Consider the following 23,079-nt stretch of genomic DNA (forward strand, 5'->3'; position numbering starts at 1 on the left):
AATAAACAAAAAACTAATTTTTTTTTTTATCGAACGACTGCAAATTATATTTAATTAAAACGCAGTCGCAGCCGCGTAAACAAACAACACCTTAGTACACTTTAATCTTAAATACACATTTAAAATTTATTTAAAAATATAATAGATATTGTTTTTTTAAATTAATTAAAAATACATCAAGATAATATACTTTTTTATTTTTAATATTAGCATGTAAAAACAATTTAAAATATAAAAAATATTAATTTAAAAATAAAAATAAAAAATTTTCAAAAACAATACCCAATTACTTACCTTGAAAGTATTTAATTAATTAAAGATGCGAGGCTATGATATTACCAAGCCGGGGCACATTTTTAGCCCGCCTAGGCAGCTTCCCTAATGGAGAATCTTCGCTCTCTTTTTTGCCTATCATAGTCTTCTTCATTGTGATCCTGCTTTTGTTAATTTGCAGGTGTTTTTACAAGGGAGGGCAGGCGACAAGAAAGTAGTGTGACGAGGTTGAATTTTGCCCATCTAGAGAAAGTTACTTGAAGAGTGGTTAGTATTAAATAGATAAAGCTTAGTTTTGGATGTGATTGCCCACATTGATCAAAAGTTTTATGAAGGGAATTCTAACTTTACTAAAAGTAAAAAAAACCATGAACTAAATCCCCCCAAAAACAAAATTCTGAATTGGATGCTATAATTCTTGATTTATCAATTTTTTTTATGAACACACTCATAATTATTAATATGGGTGAAATCCATTAATGAATATGGATGGAAGATTTAATTGAGCTTTTTAAAATTGTTTATGAATATGTTGAGATAGAAACTTTATAGCTAAGGTGTTTATTTAAGGTTTTCCTATAGTATTTACTAATTTATTTATTATGTTATCAGTGCGGATTAAATAAAAAAAATTGATAACATAAAAAGATATTATTTAGAATGTAAAAAAGTGTTGCTATTGTTACTAAACTTGATATAATAAATCAAACTTCAAAAATTTGAACATAATGTTATTTTTAGTCTGAATTGATTTTATCGATTAAACAAGTTTAAAAAAAATCAAAGAAAAAAAGAAGAAACAATTTAAGTTAAATCTAATAGCTCGTTAAATCTATGATTTAAATTATAAATTTTATTTGGTTAAATTAATGTTTTATTATAAAATAAAAAATAAAAAATAAATTTATTATTGATTTAATATTAAATAATAAAATTAAATAAAAATTTAAATTGAAAAATAGAATTGAAAAAAAAATACTGCATTAAAAACAAAATGAAAAGATATGTTTTTATTAAAACTGAAGCGTGTGGGCCTGAAAGAGATATGTGGACTAATATTGTACTTTAAAAAAATAAAAAACTCATTTATGTTTCTTAAAAAAACAATACTGTTAACTCCTTAAAATCAAAACCACGATCTTGACATCAACTCACACGCTTACCGCTTGAACTATGACGCGAAGTGATTAACCGAGCAATTAAAAAAATATATATCTTAGCTTGTTTCCCTATTTACATGAATACGAAACAAGCTCCATGGCATTTTAGTTATTTTGTTAATGATCAAGGCTAAGATAGTTTCTTTGGCTGCCGCTTTCTTTTATTTTGTGTTTTAATTGTTGGCTGGGCTTATAATGTTGTGATGTGATGTAATTTGTGAAATGAAATAACCTAATTATTTGATAGTAAATTATGTTAATATAAGTAACGTATATTTATGATAAGATTTAGTAGCTAGATTGATTTTAAAAAATAATACTATTTCTAAAATATTATATTAATTTAATATAATTTTTGTATCTCTATTTGTTTTTAATTTAAAAGACTTTATGATAGTTAACTTATTTATATATTCAATATAATGAATAGTATATAATAAGATAGAATGAACATTGCTTATTGTTAAAAATATTCGTAATTATTTAAGTATCATATATAACATATATAGCATCAAGGATGAGTTTATTATAATTCTATAGTTTAATTTAATTAGTTAATTTTTAAGTTTACTTACTGGAAATCACTGATTTAAGTTTTATTACTTTCAGAGTTACTGGAGATTTATATAATTGTTAACTTCAAGATCTATGAAATTAGTTAAGATGCATGTAAACTAACCTGAACATCCACATCAATAAAAAAAAAATTATTATGGAATGTTATTAAAATATAAAGTATTAAATAATTATTTAAAAAATGACATTCACTACTATTATATTATTGTTATTATTTTCTTTTTATTTTATTTTTGAACAATTGACTAAGCATGCTCAAGTTAAATTTTTTTTTTTGTTATAAATATATTATGTATCTAATAACAATGCTTGAAAATATATAGGATAAAAAATTATACGTACTTGACTTCTTATCCAACACCTTCATTTCTTGAATTCTACCCTTTGTTTGATGTCCATCATCCTCCCACATAAAATGTTCCCTTTTTTATTATTATTATTAGTATTATTATTCGTGTGTGAAAAAGGTATAAAAAATCATTATTCAAATATGTTATATTATGTATTTGATTCAAATCCGGAATTCAGATCCTATTTTAATAATTTCTTAAAACAAAACCCCATTTTAATTGATATCTTTCTTTGTTTTTTAGCAAGAAATGGCTCTCCAAAAAGAAACAAGCAAGGGGAGGATATTTTACCCAGTTTACTAGATTAACCAGTCCCTTACCACAAGATTTTTTTAGAACAGTTTACCCATTAAAACTTAGCAAGAGTAGAGGAAGGAACCCTGTTAATATTTCTCAGGAAAGGAGGTTCATTATGCAAGTTGATCAAATAATTTGTCACAAGATTCAGTCAATTTAAAATTATCTCTCTATTCAAAATCCGTCTTATCTTATTAATGCACTTCCCTCGTAGATTGTTTTTACCTGGTTATTTATTTTTTAAGACAAAAAATAATTAATATTATAAACTCAAGTTTAATAAAAAAATATTTTAATAATGTTGACATGAATATATTAAAATATATAAAAATAAATATTGCTCATGGGATGTGGTAGGTAAATTTTTAAAATTTATTTTTTATTTAATTATATAATAATAAAAATAAATTTGACTAATAATATTGAAAAGATAATGAGGAGCTACACAAAAAGATATTCACTAATATTATAAAAAAATACTATAATTTTATTGGAAGACAAGGTAACAATAAAATAGTATTTAATAAAATAATATACTAAATATATTTTAATTTTTTTATTTTAATTAAGTGTTATTAAAATAAATAAATTAAAAAAAAAAACATAAAGGCTTTCTTTAAAAAAAATCAAGTGTTCGTGTATGGTCTAGTGTTATTAAACCCGGCCCGGCCCGACGGGTTGACCTGGGACCCGGTCTACCCAGTGGCTGGACTGGTTCGGGTTTAATAAAAGACTGGTTATGGCAACAACCTGGCTAAACTCAGGTGACCCGGCGAGTCAACCCATTACCTGGGCGACCCGGGCAAACCCGGACGAGATCCAGTTTCTTTTTTCAAATGTGATATTTAAAACCCATTAGTATATATACTCTATGTTTCCAAGAAAAAAATCATATTTTTTCAATATAGAAAAAAAAATTTGGTTTAAATACTTCAACTTAAAATGATAACATAGTATATTTTCAATGTGAGATTTGAAAACCTTTCGTATATATACTCTATGTTTCTAAGAAAAAAATCATGTTTTTTCAATGTGGGATAAAAAACGTTTTGATTTAAATATTTCTACTTAAAAAGATAATATAATATCTTTTCAACATGGGATTTGAAACCCTTTCGTATATATACTTTATACTCCTATGAAAAAAATAATGTTTTTTCAATGTGGGATTTGAAACCCATTAATATATATACTCCATGTTCCAAAAAAAAATCATATTTTTTCAATGTGGGATAAAAAATCTTTTGGTTTAAATACTTCAACTTAAAAAAATAACATAATATTTTTTCAATATAGGATTTAAAATCCTTTTGTATATATACTCTATGCTCCAATGAAAAAATCATGTTTTTTCAATGTGGGATTTGAAACCTATTAGTATAAATACTATATGTTCCCAAGAAAAACATTATGTTTTTTCAATGTGGAATAAAAAACTTTTTTGGTTTAAATACTTTAACTTAAAAGTTTAACATAATATCTTTTTAATATGGAATAAAAAAAAATTTAAAATATTTTTGTAAACTTCATTGTTTACAATATGTATAATTTATATTTAAATAATTTTTTTATATAAAATATTAATTTTTTTTTTAATTTTTCTAAATCGACCCGAGTTAATTCAAGTTGACCCATAAAACTTGAAACCCGACCCTTTAACCGGGTCAACTCTCAAACCGACTTTAATAACTATGGTATGATTTCTAACAAAGGAGGACAAGGGAGTGAACCGCGTGTCATGACCTTCATATATTTTTTTTTGATTGGGCGTTGTTCGCCCTTTATATATATATATATATATATAAAAGAAAGTAGATTACTCATCGTCTAATAGGTGGCTTTTTTGAGGATCTAAGATGGCTAAAAAGATGTTTCTCGGCCTCTTGTATCTAGAAAAAATTATTTTTATCTTTTTTTCACTTAAATATATTAAAGAAACACTTTATAAATTTCAACAAATCTATGTATAATTGCTCATCAATTTTTAATCAATCAAAAATAAAAAACTCTTCTTAAATAAAAAAATAATTCTTGAACCGTAATCTTTTTTCTTTAAGGATGAAAGATAAAAACATTTAAATAAAAATTATTTTCATCAAATAAAACTTATTAATGGTAGCCAACTAACATCTTTTTTTTTTCTTTTTCTCTTGATAGATAATTGTTTTTCTGTATTTTTTTAAATAAAATATTTTAAATGTTGAAACATGAATAAAACTCATGCAACCAACAACCTTTTTCTCCCCTCCACTTTTTAGATGATTATTAAAAAAAAAAAAATCAAAGGCACAAACATGAATAAAATAAAATTTTAAACCACAACATTATTATAAATTAAGAGAACCCTTTCTCACAAAGTACTATTCATTGGAATAGTGCTTTGTATTTTTTTTATTTTTTTCAATTAATATTTTTTTTAATTTTATCTTTTATTATTAGATTTTTTTATTTAGTTATCACTCTTTAATGACATGAATCCTAAGTTTAGTAAGTTAACGTAATTTGACGGGTTAGCCTAGTTGACTTCGATTTCTTTTTTTTTTTTGTATTTTTTTTTAATTTCATCATTTAATATTGATTTGATTAAAAATTAAATTTTATGATTTGTTTTGTTTACTTTTCATCATGCTATACCAGCCTCATGATTTAAGAATGGTGCTTAATGGCTTAACCCGAGTTAACTAGAGTTGTTTTTTTGTATCTTTTATTTAATTTATTTTTTTAATTTTTTCATTCAATACTCGATCGGTTGAAAATTAAGTTTCATAATTTATTTTAATATATTTTATATGAGAATATCTTAGCCTCACGATCAAGGTCACACGTTTTGGTATTTTGACCTTGATTAAATCATGTCGTTTTTATGTTTTCTTTCTAAGAGATTATATCAGTCTCGTGACCTGGGTTATGAGTTATATAATATTCTTATAAAAATGAATATTAAATCATGTTTTGGTATATTGGTCTCATGACCCGGTTTCACAAGTTTTTGTGTTTTGATCCTGGTTATATCATATTATTTTTATATTTTCTTTCTAATAGATTATATCGGTCTTATGACTCGGGTCATGAGTCTATCAATATTGAACTTGCTTTTTATTGAGTTGTCCTAGTCTAATGACCTAGACCATGGGTTTTGTGAGTTAACATAACTGACTTATTTTTTTAATTAGATCTTATTTTTTTTAATTTCATTAATTAATATTATGTTTGATTATGAATTAAACTTCATAATTTATTTTGTTTTGTTTTGTTTTTTATTAGCCTATCCTGGTGGATTGACTCAGGTTGTTTTTTGTGTTTTTATTAATTTTTTTAATTTCATCATTTAATATTAAGTTGATTGAGAATTGAAATTAGTCATTTTTATATTATTTTTTTATGAGATTATTTCGGTCTTTTGATTTAAGTTGCTAGTTTGACATGTTAACTCAAGTCATTTTTTTAGGTTTCTTTTTAATTAATTTTTTTTTAATTTCATCATTCAATATTTGATTGATTAGAAATTAAATTTCATAATTTATTTTGATTTGTTTTCTATAGAGCTATCATTATTTCACAACTCGGGTCGCAAATTTAACATGTCAACCCGGGTTGTTATAGGTCATTTTAATATGTTATTATTTTAATATTATAAAAAAATATCATTTTAAAATTTTGTTTACTCAAATATTTTTTTTATGAATTGTTTTTGAATTAATAAAGTTAACTGAGTTACATTGTAAAAACCCTCATACAATTTATTTATTTTTTCTATTAAGAAAAAAATATTAACAATATATAGATATTTTTATTTGATATTCAATTAACAAATTAATTTGACGAGCAATAATCATCTTCGTAAAAAGACTAAAATAGCAAATAAAAAAGTCTAACCTTGTCGCACAAATTTCAAATAAGTTACGATTTTTTTTATTTTTGGTCTATTTTATTTGTATCTTTACGCTAAGAATTCAAATCAATCCGTAATCAAGTTCGGAAATTAATCAAAACCTTTTAACTTCCAAGAATATACAAATTGAAAATATCATAAACTAAAAACAACACCTTCTTAATTGACCCACACTAATTGATATAATTAAATGAATATAGAAGTTGTATATATTTTTTTAAAATTAACCAATGCCATTGATTGATCAACTAAATTACAACCTCTGTTAAAATTAAAGAGAAGCTGTCCAATAGTCCAACTTGAGCTCCTTCTTCGTTTTGCTCGTTTTCATGGGCCGCTCACCATTTGTTTTTGGTGCCGTTGACAACAGAAAGAGAGAAAGAGGGTAAAATTCTTAACAAGTCAAGCTGTAGACTTTTGATGCAAACCATAATTATTGATTAACCACGAATTACACATAAGCGGATGAAACTTCTACCATTTCCCGACTAAGTTCGTTAATAAGCTCCGCCACCGCTTTACTGTCACCTAGCTTGCTAACAATAACTTTATTTTCAATGAGCAAATCCACATCGTTTTCAAGATCCACCAGAAAATCTAGTAGCTTAACATAACGGCAAATGTACTCTTCTCCTGGATAATGTAACTGCTCCAACGCAATGAGGTTTCGGAGGAGACATTCGGTATTGTTGTCGATTTCAAGGGAAGGCATAAGTAACTTACCTTTCTTATCTGAAAGCGGTGTCTGAACTTTCGAGAGAGGTTTCCAGGCTCTAATGTCAAGCAGGGATACATTCGGCAATGGCTTGAACTTAATTCCTGCCTGATGCAGCATTGTTGCGCTGTAAAGAGTTTTTATCGGTTCTGCCTTGTCAATTTTTAAATCCGGGTGCTTGAATGATAGAAAACATCTCACCAAATCTGTGAAATGTAGTATTTTTTGGCTGGGCTCGGATGTCTTTCTGTACTTATCAAAGTACCGGAAGGAAAGGTACATGAAAGGTTTGCAATCGGTCGTGCTCATCGCACAATCATATAATTCATTGAGAGTAGAGAATGGCAGCTGATTTTCAAGCAATATCAAGTCCCGTCGAATCGCAGCTCTCAACCAGGGTTGGCCTATTATAAAATCGTCTTGATATTTGCTGCTATCACCCAGGTATTCTTCATTCCTCAAGAAGAGCTCGAAGATGAATACAGCATCTAACAGAACCATCATCACAAACTGATCGCCGCTAAGCTTCGAGGAATCAGCTGCATAGCAACGGCGTATGTGATCTTCTTGACCTGAAATGGTTCTCAAAAGTGTTTCCAAAAGTTGTTCTTGCTCCCTTTCCACTCTCAGTCTACAAAATTCTTTCAGATATCTCCGTTTCTGAATTTCCATAGCCACCAATTTTTCGCTATAATGATGAATAGGGCCTATAGAGATTACTCGAGGAGTGTAGGCATCTTCCTTTCGATCACGAAGTGCTGAAGGAACTTCATAGAAACACTGCTCAGACCGAAAGCTAGTCTCCAAGTCATCTCGAATAATAATTAAAATATCTTGGCGCAGCTTTTCAATTGGAATTGAAGGGCTTTTTAATCGATCGTTTTCTCCCATTTGTTGAAGTTTTCTGATCATGTGACAAATAAACAACTAATTAAGGAACATGAACAGTAATGAAATTAACTTCAAATTAAGCAGCAGAAGGAAAAGGTACTAAAATAAACAAGCAAGATAATAATCAGTATTGCCGTACTTGGGGTTCGATTTAAAAAAAATCTCATGGCAACTTATTTAATTATACATGAAATTATTCTGTCTTTGGAAGCAAAATTAATGGAACAAATTAAGGACATGAACAGTAACGAAACAAAACTAGCTAATACGCAAAGAACATTAGTACCTTGGTCTGAAAAGCGGAGGCTCTTGATTTCCTGGATGCTGTACTAATTCGCCCTCGACCTTTGTCTCTCTTGTATTCCTCAGTACAAGTACGGATGAGTTCTCCTGTCTTTCCACCCTCGTTATACACCCTTTATTTATAGGCAATATTCAAGTTTAATTCACTCTTTATTTATTAATTAGGAAAATGAGTGTAAATGTATAATAATTTTAAGGGTGTTGTTTAAATGATCAAATTTTAAATTTATTTTTTAGAAATTATAGTATCATAAATTTTAGAGCTATTAAAAATTTATATGGTCATTAATTTCAGAACCTTAAGAGATTAGTTGAAATGCATGTAAACTAACTTGAACATTCAAAATTAATAAAAAAAAAAAGTTTAATGGCAATTGACTTTTTATTGATTTATAACTTTTTTATATCCATGTCTAAAAGCACAATATCTCATTCAAATTATAATATCTTTAATATTAGGGTTTATAAAATAAAGAAATTTTATGATATTTATGTTATAACTAGTCAAATTCTAAAATTATAGTTTCATCTTAATGAAAAAGGTATAACATTGTTAAATAATTAAAAACAATGTCATGTTATTAATAAAAAATCATACTTTTTTTCAACTGACCTTTTCTCTTCATCTCTTTCAAAAAAGAAAAACAAGATTGAAAAAAGAGAGGAAAAACAACACAAACTTCCTTTATGTCAGTTGGGCTTTGAATCTCATCAAAACAAATTATCATGTTATTTAATTGTATTTAATTAAAATATTTAAAAATTTAACAAAAAAAAAACCAAAGTAGAAAAAAAACCCATGCAGATCTAACTCCTAATTTACTTTTTTTATTAATCAACAAGAAAATCCACCAAAAGCTTACAACTTTAATTTCAAATCTTGGTTTTTCATTCTTTATACAAAAAAAAAATTATAAACTAATAAAAACTCATTTTTCTTGATCAAAGTATTTTACCTAATTCTAATTCATTGATAACTATTTCTTCTTTCTATGGTTTGTAAAATAAAAACACCTATACCATTTTTACATAAATAGAGACACTTCGTTGAAACAATAAAGGTTAAAAGGAAGTAACAAAGCTAAGACATTTTTTTAAAGGAGGTGACATTGTTTTTAATTATTTAATTATATAACATGTTTTAACTATTGAAAATTTAATTAAAAACATGGTTAATCAATATTTGAAGTCAAATTAAAAATGGAGTCTACTCATTTTTCACTACAAATTTGTTAATCTGATTTTCAACAAACTTTTTAATATAAACATTAATACTATTTAAATAAATTATGGTTAATATATTTTGATGAAATCTAAAACCCTTTAAAAGTACTCTATCCCACATATTAAAAAAAAAAAACAATTTTCTTGATCTTTATAAAATGGATAATACAAAAGTTAAAATTGAACCTAAAAGGCACCCAGGTTTTTAAAGAAGAGAAGTTATGGAAAAAATAGGTTTTGAGCTTAAATCCACAAGTGCTTGCATGTCGGCTCAACTCAACTTCAAGCTTGGGCTTGATTGTGGGTTTGAGTTCATTATAAAATAATTTTTTAAATCATAAAAAATTATTTTTTACCAACTTAAATTTGAACTTGGATTTGGTCTATGAAGAATTTTTTTTTTTAGCCTAGCTCATTATTTATCCAACCCATAAAAAGAAGAATCTAATCAATTTTCTTTTTCAAAACTCTTTCAACATAAATAGATCTTTTAGCTCAAAAATCACATGATTTAAATAAAAAATATTTATTTTTAATTATGACTTATAAAGGGTAATACAAGCGATTAGTAGGAATTCTATCAGCATTTGATTTCTAAAATTCATTATAAAAAAAATAGAAAAGATTCAATGCACTAATTTTAGGATGCAAATCTCGGCTGATTTGCAGTAAAAAAATATGATTAAGAAAACTAAAATATTTTTATTCTTGTTCAGATTTCAGCAATTACCTTTCAGTGATCAAATAGTGGTATAACTCCTTTCTCTCCTTCCTTAGCTGGCACCATGAGGCGCTAACTGTTTTCTTTGGATTGAGGCAGAAAAAAACATGGTCTACAGCTCTCAAAAATCAAGTGAGAGAAACATGAAAACCAGCAGGAAGTTGCAGAGAAAAGAAAAGAAATCAGATGGGGAGGGATGCATGCTGCAAAGTCTTATTTTCTTATCCGGAGTGGTAGAATTCCTATCATTTTAAGATGATTCAATCCCCTCTTCAGCATCTTAAAACCTAACCAATTTCCTTCTAATTTCATCTTCAATTAAATCTCTCATTTTAGCACTTTTCAATTCAGTTCATGGTCCAAGAAAACTTTATATTGGTTCGTAATCCCTCAAATTAGACCTGCGAACTTGGGCTAACCCCTTCTTGCGACAGGATTCTCTACTTTCACCTTAGATATTTAAATAAGAATATCTTGAACTTCTGATATCGAAATCAAGATATTCAAAAACCCAAATTCATTTACACATACAGGACTATAACTTTTATGAAGGATTCAAAGTTAGATAAAATCATTTTGAAGAACAGAATTGCAGAAACTCATGCCTAAACCCTTCTCATGGCAGAATTCTCTACTTTCATATTAGATATTCAAACGGAAATATCTTGAGCGTTTGACATTGAAATCAGGTGATTCAAAACCTTAAATTCATCTAAACGTACAAGAATACAACTTTCATAAGGATTCGAAGTGAAATAAATTCGTTTTGAAGAACAAAATCTGGCCACAACCTGGTTGGTTAAAAGGATCTCCTGATTTGATTAAGGAAACTGACAATACCGAGCACCCCAATCTAATTGAGAGTCTGCCATAAGAACAGTGAGCCCTATGACCCAATAAAAGTATAGGTCAATTCTTCAACATATCATGAGTGACAAAATATAACTGGGATGGTTAGATATTACATGAAACCAAGTCAGAATCAAGGCCTAAGTTGAAACAAAAAATTATGACAATAGCAGAATCAGTTTTTTTAGTGCAAATTTTAAGGGATTTATCAAACCTTAAAAACCAAATAAAGAAGGAACGAATTTAGCATTACGAAGACTCCTAAACAATCTAAGAAACCTAATGATTTTGATAGTAAAGGAGTAGAATAAAGATGATAAAAAAACAGCTCAAAATGGGTTCGAAAAACATTTCTTTTTTCTCTGTTTTTGTCAATTCCTCAACAATCATGAACTAAACTCCTGCATTTTGTTTAAAAGATGTATACATCGTTTCCAGTATATGGGGTTCAAAAATGAGTTACAACGAAGTTGATTCAAATCAACTCTAAAAAGATTCTAAAGGATCTCAATGGAGAGTTTTATGCTTTTTTATCAATTAATTACCATAAAAAAATATTGCTTATGAGAATGAATGGTAGTATTTCACATTGTCTAGGTCAACTCGTTTATGCGTATCATGCAATCTTATCTTTTAAATTCTAATGGACCATATAATGGGACAATTGAACATCATAAAATAACATCTGTCTATTTTTAGGTAAGATAATTTAATTAAATTTTAAGTTGGAATTCTTGAAGCACCTTTCAAGACTTGTTGTATAGTACTAATATTTACATGGAAAGTAACAAACATGTTATTTAGACCACATGTTATAAGAAATTATGATATGCAAAACTATATTAGTAATCGAGTTACTCACTTTAATTTGCATATTGGCCATCCTATAAGTATTGATATGACATAATATTAATACAGACAAGGACTAATCTTTTGCCTTTGTTACAATAAATAACTTATAACTTGAAAATTAGATGGTGTTCATACATAACAATACATGATATATGCATTAACTTCAATATTTTGGATAAAATTAATAAAGAATACCCTAATAAATTATTGATTTATCGATTATCTAATAACTTGATTAACTAATAAATTTTCACGGTCCTAAAAGTATTAATTTATAGAGGCTTAATTGTGCTTTCATTTTATATTTCAAGTCAACATAATATAGCATATCAATCAAAACACAACATTTGATACAATAAAAAAAAATTATAATTTTTTTTTAAAAAAATTATTTTATGCTCCCTCTGTGGTCTTAGGTTTGAGTCCTTGGTTGCTCATATGATGGTCACTGGAGGCTTATATGGGCGTTAACTTCAGGACCCGTGGGATTAATCGTGGCGCACGCAAGTTGACCCGGACACCCACGTTAATCTAAAATAAAAAAAATTATTTCAAACAAACATGTTCAAATCAAGTAGTTGTTATTATAAACAACCTTCTATATATGTATACATTGTAAGAAGAAACTAATTCAAAAATAAAATATTTAATTAGTTTTAGTTGTTTCTAAAGCAACATAGTTGTATTTTTTGAAGCGATTATTGTAAAATATGATATACAATCTACTGAAAAAGATAGGGAAGAAAATATATGAAATTTTCTCCAATTAGATTGAGATTGATGGTAATAAGTTGATTCAAATCAATTCTAGAAAGATTTTAAAGGATTTCAATGGAGAGTTTTATGAATCAATTACCACAAAAAACATTGTTTAAGAGAACGAATGATGATATTTCACATTGTCTAGGTCAACTTGTTTATGAATACTATATAATCTTATCTTTTAAAGTCTAATGGACCACATGATGGGACAATTGAACATCATCTAATAACATCTATCTATTTTTAGGTAAGATGATTTAATTAAATTTTAAGATGGAATTCTTAAAATAGCTTTCAAGACTTGTTGTGTATTACTAACATTTAAATGGAAAGTAATGAATATGTTATTTTCACCACTTATTATAAGAAATTATGATATATAAGACCATACAAGCTATCAAGTCACTTACTTTAATTTGCATGGTGGTCGTGCTAGAAGTATTGATATGACACAATATTAATGGCCATGAGTTTTGATATGACACAATATTAATACAAACAATGACTAATTATTTGTTTTTGATACAACAAATAAATAACTCGTAAGTTGAAAATTAAATAATATATACATTAACTTCAAAAATTGAATTAAACCATATGATGAGAAGGCTTTACACCACATATCAAGATTATGAAATTTATTATATTTAAATAGATACTTCCATGGTAACCATATAAGCTTTCTTATAATAAGTTTTCCGATTCATATTATGAAAGGGGTGACTATTATAATCCAATACACATTAATATCTAATTGATAAAAAAGAATTTGAAGGGAAATAAAGAAACATCAATATAGTTTATTCAATACTTTTAATATTTTATAGAATGGGTGGTACGTTGACTTTTAAATTACTATTTTCCACCACCATGTCATAAATTATTTGCCACCACCCCTAATTTCCCATTACTTTTCTTCATGTCAGTATAGATTATGAACATGGGATTCACTTTAAATAGTTGTATTATCCTTTGCTTTAATAATTACCTATAATCGAAACTAACCTTATAATTAATCATAGTTCATTTTGTTCTCACTAGAAAAAACATCCTGTTAAAGAAGGCTTTTTTATTTAAATGTTAAAATTATATAATACCCATATACAATAAACTAATTTTTTTTTTTATCGAACGACTGCAAATTATATTTAATTAAAACGCAGTCGCAGCCGCGTAAACAAACAACACCTTAGTACACTTTAATCTTAAATACACATTTAAAATTTATTTAAAAATATAATAGATATTGTTTTTTTAAATTAATTAAAAATACATCAAGATAATATACTTTTTTATTTTTAATATTAGCATGTAAAAACAATTTAAAATATAAAAAATATTAATTTAAAAATAAAAATAAAAAATTTTCAAAAACAATACCCAATTACTTACCTTGAAAGTATTTAATTAATTAAAGATGCGAGGCTATGATATTACCAAGCCGGGGCACATTTTTAGCCCGCCTAGGCAGCTTCCCTAATGGAGAATCTTCGCTCTCTTTTTTGCCTATCATAGTCTTCTTCATTGTGATCCTGCTTTTGTTAATTTGCAGGTGTTTTTACAAGGGAGGGCGACAAGAAAGTAGTGTGACGAGGTTGAATTTTGCCCATCTAGAGAAAGTTACTTGAAGAGTGGTTAGTATTAAATAGATAAAGTTTTTTTTTTTTTTGATTAATGTGGGTGTCCGGGTCAACTTACGTGCATCACGACTAATCCCACGGTCCACTGGACATCCTGCAAGCCTCAGTGAACAGGTTAGGCACCGCGGGGGTGACAGGCGTACCACACAGCAAGGAGCCAGCAGAACCAGGAAGGACACCACTCACCAGCCCCACTCCCACTAGGACTCGAACCGAAGTTCGAAAGAAGACGAGCAGTGTCTTACACCACTAAGCTACAAGCTGCTTGGTATTAAATAGATAAAGCTTAGTTTTGGATGTGATTGCCCACATTGATCAAAAGTTTTATGAAGGGAATTCTAACTTTACTAAAAGTAAAAAAAACCACGAACTAAATCCCAAATGTTTAAGTTCCCCCCAAAAAAAGTTCTGAATTGGATGCTATAATTCTTGATTTATCATTTTTTTTTTATGAACTCACTCATAATTATTAATATGGGTGAAATCCATTAATGAATATGGATGGAAGACTTAATTGAGCTTTTTTAAATTGTTGATGAATCTATTGAGATAGAAATTTTATAGCTAATGTGTTTATTTAAGGTTTTCTTATGGTATTTACTAGCTTATTTATTGTGTTAGTTAAATAAAAAAAATTATAACATGAAAAGGTATTATTTAAAATGTAAAAAACTTTTGTTATTGTTACTAAACTTGGTATGATAATTCACACTCCAAAAATTTGGACATGATGTTCTTTCTAGTCCGAATTGATCTTGTAGATTAAGCAAAACTAAAAAAAATTAAAAAAAAAATAATCTAGATTAAATCTAATAACTTGTAAAATCCATGATTTAAATTATAAATTTTATTTGATTAAATTAATAATTTTTTAATAAAATAAATAAAAAATTTACTATCGATCAAATATTAAATAATAAAATTAAATAAAAATTTAAATTGAAAAAAAAATATTACATTAAAAACAAAATAAAAAGACATGTTTTTATTAAAACTGAAGCGTGTGGGCCTGAAAGAGACATGCAGGCCTGGGCTCATATTTTACTTTTAAAAAATAAAAAACTCATTTATGTTTCTTAAAAAAACAATACTGTTAACTCCTTAAAATCAAAACCACGATCTTGACATCAGCTCACACGCTTACCGCTTGAACTATGACGCGAAGTGACAAACCGCGCAATTAAAAAAATATATATCTTAGCTTGTTTCGCTATTTATATGAACGCGAAACAAGCTCCATGGCATTTTAGTTATTTTGTTAATGATCAAGGCTAAGATAGTTTCTTTGGCTGCCGCTTTCTTTTATTTTGTGTTTTAATTGTTGGCTGGGCTTATAATGTTGTGATGTGATGTAATTTGTGAAATGAAATAACCTAATTATTTGATAGTAAATTATGTTGTTCGATTCTATTTCAACTTATTAATATGTTAATATAAGTAACGTATATTTATTATAAGATTTAATAGTTAAATTGATTTTAAAAAATAACACTATTATTAAAATATTATATCAATTTAATATAATTTTTGTGTCTCTATTTGTTTTTAATTTAAAAGACTTTATGATAATTAACTTATTTATATATTCAATATAATGAATTGTGCGTAGAAAGATAGAATGAATATTCTTTATTATTAAAAATATTTGTAATTATCTAAATAGCATATATCGCATCAAGGATGAGTTTATTATAATTATATAGTTTTAACTTAACTAGTTAGTTTCTAGAATTATTTTTAAAAAATTACTGGTTCAAATCTCATAACTTTCTAGGTCATTAAAGATTTATATTATTATTAATTTAGGACCCGTAGAATTAATTAAGGTGTACGTAAACTGACTCAAACCCCATATTAATAAAAAAATAAGTTTATTATGAAATGTTATTAAAATATAAAATAATAAATAATTATTAAAAAATGCCTTTCACTACTATTGTATTGTATTACTGTTATTATTTTCCTTTTTTTTTTTCTTTTTGAACAATTGACTAAGCATACTCAAGTTAATTTATTTTTATTTTGTCATGGATATATTATGTATCTAATAATTATGCTCGAAGATTTATAGGATAAAAAATTATTGACCACTTATCCAACGCCTTCATTTTTTGAATTCTACCCTTTGTTTGATGTCCATCATCTTCCTGTATAAAATGCATATTTTTCTATTATTATTGTTATTGTTGTTGTTCATGTATGAAAAAAATATAAAAAATCATTATTTAAATCTATAATATTATAATGCATTTGATTCAAATCCGGAATTCAGATCTTATTTTAATAATTTCTTAAAACAAAACCCCATTTTAATTGATATCTTTCTTTGTTTTTTAGCAAGAAATGGCTCTCCAAAAAGAAACAAGCAAGGGGAGGATATTTTACCCAGTTTACTAGATTAACCAGTCCCTTACCACAAGATTTTTTTAGAACAGTTTACCCATTAAAACTTAGCAAGAGTAGAGGAAGGAACCCTGTTAATATTTCTCAGGAAAGGAGGTTCATTATGCAAGTTGATCAAATAATTTGTTTTCATAACTGTACCAAATCCAAATTAATATGGTCGTGTATAATCCATTTAGGAAAAATTAGGAATTGAATTAATCTCAAACTAATTGACTTTTGCATCGCTACATGTAAAATTAAAAAATAATCTTTAATTAAAGATTAAATAGGAAAGTTTAGAAATATATATAAATTAAAATATTTAATTCTGTATTATAAAAAAATATTTTTTTATTTAACTATATATCAATAAAAAAAGTTTTGTAAGAAAAGTTATAATTTAAATTCCATTGAAATAAAATAACTTGCTGCTGAAATTCATTCTTTTATTATTAATCTATTTTACTCTAAAAACAATTAGTTTTCCTATGTTATGTGATTTATTTGATAAAAAATTGGAAGCATTTAGAATAAATATATAAAAAACGATGCAATCAATTTAAAATTATCTCTCTATTCAAAACCCTTTTTATCTTTTTAATGCACTTCCCTCTTAGATTTTTTTTACGTGGTTATTTATTTTTAAAACAAAAAAATAATTAATATTATAAAATTAAGTTTTAATAAAAAATATTTTAATAATATTTACATGAATATATTAAAAAATATAAAAAATAATATATTGCTCATGGAAATGAAAAGTGGTAGGGAAATTTTTAAAATTTATTTTTTATTTAATTATATTATAATAAAAATAAACATGCTGAGAAAAGCCAGCTGATAATATTAAAAAAATCATGAAGAGGTACACAAAATAGTATTCACTAATATTATAAAAAATGCTATAATTTTATTCCAAGGCAAGATAAAAATAGAATGGTATTTAATAAAATAATATCCTAATTATATTTTAATTTATTTATTTTAATAACACTTAATTAAAATAAAAGAAATTAAAAAAAAAACATAAAGGCTTTCTTTAAAAAAAAAAATCAAGTGTTCGTGTATGGTCTCTAACAAGGGAGGACAAGGCAGTGAACCGCGTGTTATGACCTTTATTTTTATTTTTTTTGAATGGGCGTTGTTCGCCCCTTTTATATATATATATATATATATGAAAGTAGATTACTCATTGTCTACTAGTTGGCTTTTTTGAGGATCTAAGATGGCTAGAAAGATGTTTCTCGGCCTCTTGTATGTAAAAAAATTTATTTTCAACTTTTTTTTCACTTAAATATATTAAAGTAACACCTTATAAATTTCAACAAATTTATATATAATTGCCCATCAATTTTTAATCAGTCAAAAATAAAAAAAAATCTTCTCAAATAAAAAAATAATTCTTGAACCCTAATCTTTTTTTTTAAGGATAAAAGATAAAAACATCTAAATAAAAATTATTTTCATCAAATAAAGCTTATTAATTATAGCAAACTAACAACTTTTTTTTCTCTTTCTCTTCGTAGACCATTGTTTTTCTGTATTTTTTTAAATAAAATATTTCAAAGGTTGAAACATGAATAAAACTCAAGATAGGTAACCAACAACCTTTTACTCCCCTCCACTTTTTAGATGATTTTTTTTTAAAAAAAAAAATTCAAAGGCACAAACATGAATAAAATAAAATTTTAAACCAAAACATTATTATAAATTAAAAATACCCCTCCTCACAAAGTACTATTCATTGGAATAGTGCTTTGTATTTTTTTCTTTGATTTTTTTTCAATCAATGTTTTTTTCTAATTTTATCTTTTATTATTAGATTTTTTTTAATCTAGTTATCACCTTAATGACATAAATTTTAAGTTTGGTAGGTTAACGTAATTTGGTGGGTTAGCTTGGTTAACTTAATTTTTTTTAATTTCATTATTTAATATTGATTTGATTGAGAATTAAACATTATAATTTATTTTGTTTACTTTTCATCAAGTTATAATAGCCACATGATCTAAGAATGATGCTTAATGACTTAACTTGGGTTTTTTTTTGTGTCTTTTATTTAATTGATTTTTCTTTTAATTTTTTCATTCAATACTTGATCGATCGAGAACTGAGTTTCATAATTCATTTTGATATATTTTTTATGAGAATATCTTAATCTCATGATTAAGGTCACAAGTTTTAGTATTTTGATCCTAGTTAAATCATGTCGTTTTTATGTTTTCTTTCTAAGAGATTATATCAGTTTCGTGACCTGAGTCATGAGTTATTCAATATTCTCATAAAAATGAATATTAAATCATGTTTTGGTATATTGATCTCATGATCCATTTCACAAGTTTTAGTATTTTGATCCTGGTTATATCATATCATTTTTATATTTGTTTTCTAATAGATTATATCGGTCTTATAACTTGGGTCATGAGTCTATCAATATTGAAGTTGTTTTTTATTGGGTTGTCCTAGTCTAATAACCTGGATCGTGAGTTTGATGAGTTAACACAACTGACTTATTTTTTAATTAGATCTTTTTTTAATTTCATTAGTTAAAATTGTGTTTGATTATGAATTAAACTTCATAATTTATTTTGGTTTGTTTTTTACTAGGTTATCCTGATTTTATAATCCGGAAATAGTGCTTAATAGTTAACTCAAGTTAATTTGACTTATTTTTTTTTATTTTTTAATTAAGATTTTTATAAGTTTCATTATTCAAATTAGGTCCGATATGAGCTATTAATAATCGAGTTTTATAATTTGTTTTAACTTTCTTTTTATAGGCTATCCCAGTCTTAAGATTAAAGTCATAGATTTGACAAATTAACTCATGTTAAATTATTTTATTTTTTTTTATAATATTATTTCAGTTTAATGACCTGAGGCATGCGTTTGATGGATTGACTCAGGTTATTTTTTGTGTTTTTATTAATTTTGTAATCTTATTGTTTGATATTAAGTTGGTTAGGGATTTGAATTAGTCATTTTTTATTTTATTTTTTATGAGGTTATTTCGGTCTTATAATTTAAATTGCTAGTTTGACATGTTAACTCGAGTTATTTTTTTAATTTTTTTTAATTATTTTTTTTTAATTTTATTATTCAATATTTAATTGATCGGGAATTAAATTTCATAATTTATTTTAATTTGGTTTTTTATAAAGTTATCATTGTTTCGTAACCCGGATTACAAATTTAACACGTCAATCCAGATTGTTCTAGATCATTCCAACATATTATTATTTTAATATTATAAAAAAATATGATTTTAAAATTTTATTTAGTCAAATATATTATTATTTTAATATTATAAAAAAAATTATTTTAAAATTTTATTTAGTCAAATATTCTTTTAAACCAGTAAAGTTAACTGAGTTATATTATATAAACTCTCACATAATTTATTTTTTTTCTTTTCCTAGTAAGAAAAAAATATTGATATTTTTATTTGACATTCAAATAACAAATTAACTTGACAAGCAATAATCATCTTTGTAAAAAGACTAAAAGAACAAATAAAAAAGTCTAACTTTGTCGCACAAATTTCAAATAAGTTACGATTTTTTTTTCTTTTTGGTCCTTTTATTTGTATCTTTACAATAAGAATTCAAATCTGTCTATAATCATGTTCGGAAATTTAATCAAAACCTTTTAACTTCCAAGAATATACAAAAAGAAAATATCATAAACAAAAAACAACACCTTCTTAAACAGGGCAATTAGAAGCAGTCTGATAATAAAAAAACAATACTGTAATTCTTAATAGATTATTAGTAATTATAGTTTCCATTATTTTTTTAAATAATGTTTTATATTAAAATATATGTTAATTATATATTTTTATTTTTTAAAAATGATTTTTTATAACAATTCATTAAAATTATTTAAAAACAATAAAAGTATATTATTTTAAAATAAATTAAAAAATAATTTTTTTTAATTTTGTTAAAAATGCAAGATACTCTAAATATAAATATACTTTAAATATAAATATACGAATATAAGCACAGCGCAGCTCGTTACAGTATTTTCCGGGTTATTTTTCCTAATTTTTAATCTAATTTAAATGTAATGAAATTGTAATGCCCGCCTAAGATGAATCCAGAAGGTAAGGAAGTAGGAACTAGCGAGCAAAATGACGTTTTCTTACTTGGAAGGCAAAAATTATTCCTTGGAAGTATCATTACTTGAAGCCTCCAAAATTGAAATTACATTACCAAATCCTAAGATTAACAAAATCACTCAAACCATGATTAACAACATCAAATCCAAAATGTAATTTACATCAAACCCCCCCAAAAAATAAAATCTATTAAAAAACTAACCCAAAAGAGGAGTATTGAGATTGTATTCATGATCATTTTGACCATCTTGATCATCGTCATGATCATCAAATTCATCACCACACTCGTACACAGATCCAACGAGCCGTAGCTGATCTTCTAAGTACCTTTGCAATAACCCAACTTCTTTCCCCTCTTCCTCTTCACAATCACAGTCACAAAACCCCTCTTCACACATGAGCAACCGATCGCCTCCTTCCTCTTTGTTCTTGCCCCGGCCACGGCGGCAGAGGCGGATGCATAGCTTAGAGGCACATAGTAGAGGCAAGGTGACACAGAGGAATGGAAGGAGGATCGGTGAGAAGAGGAGGAGGAAGAAGCAACGGCTCCGCCGGGTTCGGAGCCAGGTGCTGGTGGCTAGCATGACTCGATAAGGTGGGGAACATATGGTGGGGGATTGATTGTGGTAGTGGTGGTGGAGGCGGAAGTCATGGCGGTGAATCGGTGGTGGTGGTGGTGGAGCTTTGGAACTTGGGAGAGGAGAAGGGGTGTAATGTGAGTGGGGATTTTTATACATGGAGGAGGGCATGTGATTGTTGAAAGCGATGGTTTTTTATTTTTTGAAGCAGTTAATCTTCCTAAGGAAGTTGTAAGGACTTCGATATTTTGAAGCCGTTAATCTTCGCAAGGAAGTTACAAGTACTGATGATAATTTAATCTCATCTTATGAATTCAATTGAAATGACTTTACCTGATTTGAAAGTATAATTTTTTTATAGAATAAATAATAAATAGAATATAAATATTATCAAATTTATCAAAATCCAATATTTATCATTTAATATAAATATACATACTTTATACTTTAGTGTGTGTATATATATATATATTTATATATTAACTGTTTTATTTTTTATTGATTAATAAATAATAATAAATAATAGATATTCATGCAATTGCATGCTTAAAACCCCTTAAATAATTGGCATAGTATAAATATTAAGAAATTTAAACCATGAGTGCTCATTATCATCCCTAGTTGTAAGGACTAAAAAGTACTTGTAATTGTTTATTGAACTTTAATTTAAAATTAATTTGAGATTAAACACACTTGTTTATTGAAAAATAATGTTTTTAGAGTAATTTTTATTAAAAAAAATGAACCATTAAAAAGTAAATTATTTTATAATACTTGATAGTACTATAGGAAATAAATAAAAAAATATTTTTTAGTATTTAATTATGTTATGAAAAATAAATTTAAAAATAACTTATTAATGTTTTAATTTTTTTTATGATTATTAAAAGAATGAGCACCAAATTTTAAATTTTTTTTAAGATTATTAAAAGAATGAGCACCAAATTTTACAGATAAAAAGTTAAAAGAGAATGAAATTGAAAACTATTATAATCTCATAAATTATTTTAAATAAAAAAATAATAATTAAAATAATAATAATCAAACCTAACAGATAAAAAATTAAAAAAATATAATTTTATAAATTATTTTAAATAAAATAAATAAAAATAAAAAGAATAACAATCAAATCTAATAGATAAAAAATCTTAATTGAAAAAATAAAAGAAAAATAAATAATAATCAAAAGAATGAGACCCAAAGTTGATATAAAATTCAAATTAAATCAAATTAAAAGGGATAAAATTCAAAAAAATACAAACAAAATATATAGAAAATAAAATATTAAGGACCAAATTTAATAAAATCAACAAATAACAAGATAGTTCTAAATTTTTTACAACTTCTAAAATATGTTTTCCACTCAAAATAAAAGAAATACTTTTCTTAAAACTATGCTAATTTTTTTTTACTAAAAAATATTTTTTGTTGAGTAATTTTTTTAAAAGTAAATAAACACAAAACAAATTGGAAAACAATTTCTAAAAAAAA

The 23,079-nt window shown here is 26.0% G+C and overlaps 2 protein-coding genes across 2 annotated transcripts; both read right to left on the reverse strand.

Annotated features, from left to right (window-relative positions):
* Window positions 1-6,999: 6,999 nt before the first annotated feature.
* On the reverse strand, window positions 7,000-8,546 carry LOC105108481 (UPF0481 protein At3g47200-like). The gene is made up of 2 exons (XM_011002802.1): window positions 8,441-8,546; window positions 7,000-8,167 (listed from the first exon to the last, which is right to left on the reverse strand). The coding sequence occupies exon 2, from the start codon at window positions 8,152-8,154 to the stop codon at window positions 7,000-7,002; it is 1,155 nt and encodes a 384-aa protein (XP_011001104.1). The 5' UTR covers window positions 8,155-8,167; window positions 8,441-8,546.
* Window positions 8,547-21,051: 12,505 nt separating this feature from the next.
* Window positions 21,052-21,594, reverse strand: LOC105108482 (uncharacterized). The gene is made up of 2 exons (XM_011002803.1): window positions 21,213-21,594; window positions 21,052-21,110 (listed from the first exon to the last, which is right to left on the reverse strand). Exons 1-2 carry the CDS (start codon window positions 21,592-21,594, stop codon window positions 21,052-21,054), a joined length of 441 nt encoding a protein of 146 aa, XP_011001105.1.
* Between the last annotated feature and the right edge of the window lie 1,485 nt (window positions 21,595-23,079).

The sequence above is a fragment of the Populus euphratica genome, unplaced genomic scaffold (genome assembly GCF_000495115.2).
Source record: "Populus euphratica unplaced genomic scaffold, PopEup_1.0 scaffold312.1, whole genome shotgun sequence".
Classification (NCBI taxonomy): domain Eukaryota; kingdom Viridiplantae; phylum Streptophyta; class Magnoliopsida; order Malpighiales; family Salicaceae; genus Populus; species Populus euphratica.

What these genes read in the sequence shown, in the direction of transcription:
- LOC105108481 (XM_011002802.1), bottom strand. Translation starts at nt 8,154, where the DNA reads ATGGGAGAAAACGATCGATTAAAAAGCCCTTCAATTCCAATTGAAAAG.
- LOC105108482 (XM_011002803.1), bottom strand. Translation starts at nt 21,594, where the DNA reads ATGCTAGCCACCAGCACCTGGCTCCGAACCCGGCGGAGCCGTTGCTTC. An exon ending in TCTCAATACTCCTCTTTTGG is followed by an intron (nt 21,111 to 21,212) that starts GTTAGTTTTTTA and finishes TGTTAATCTTAG; the next exon opens with GATTTGGTAATGTAATTTCA.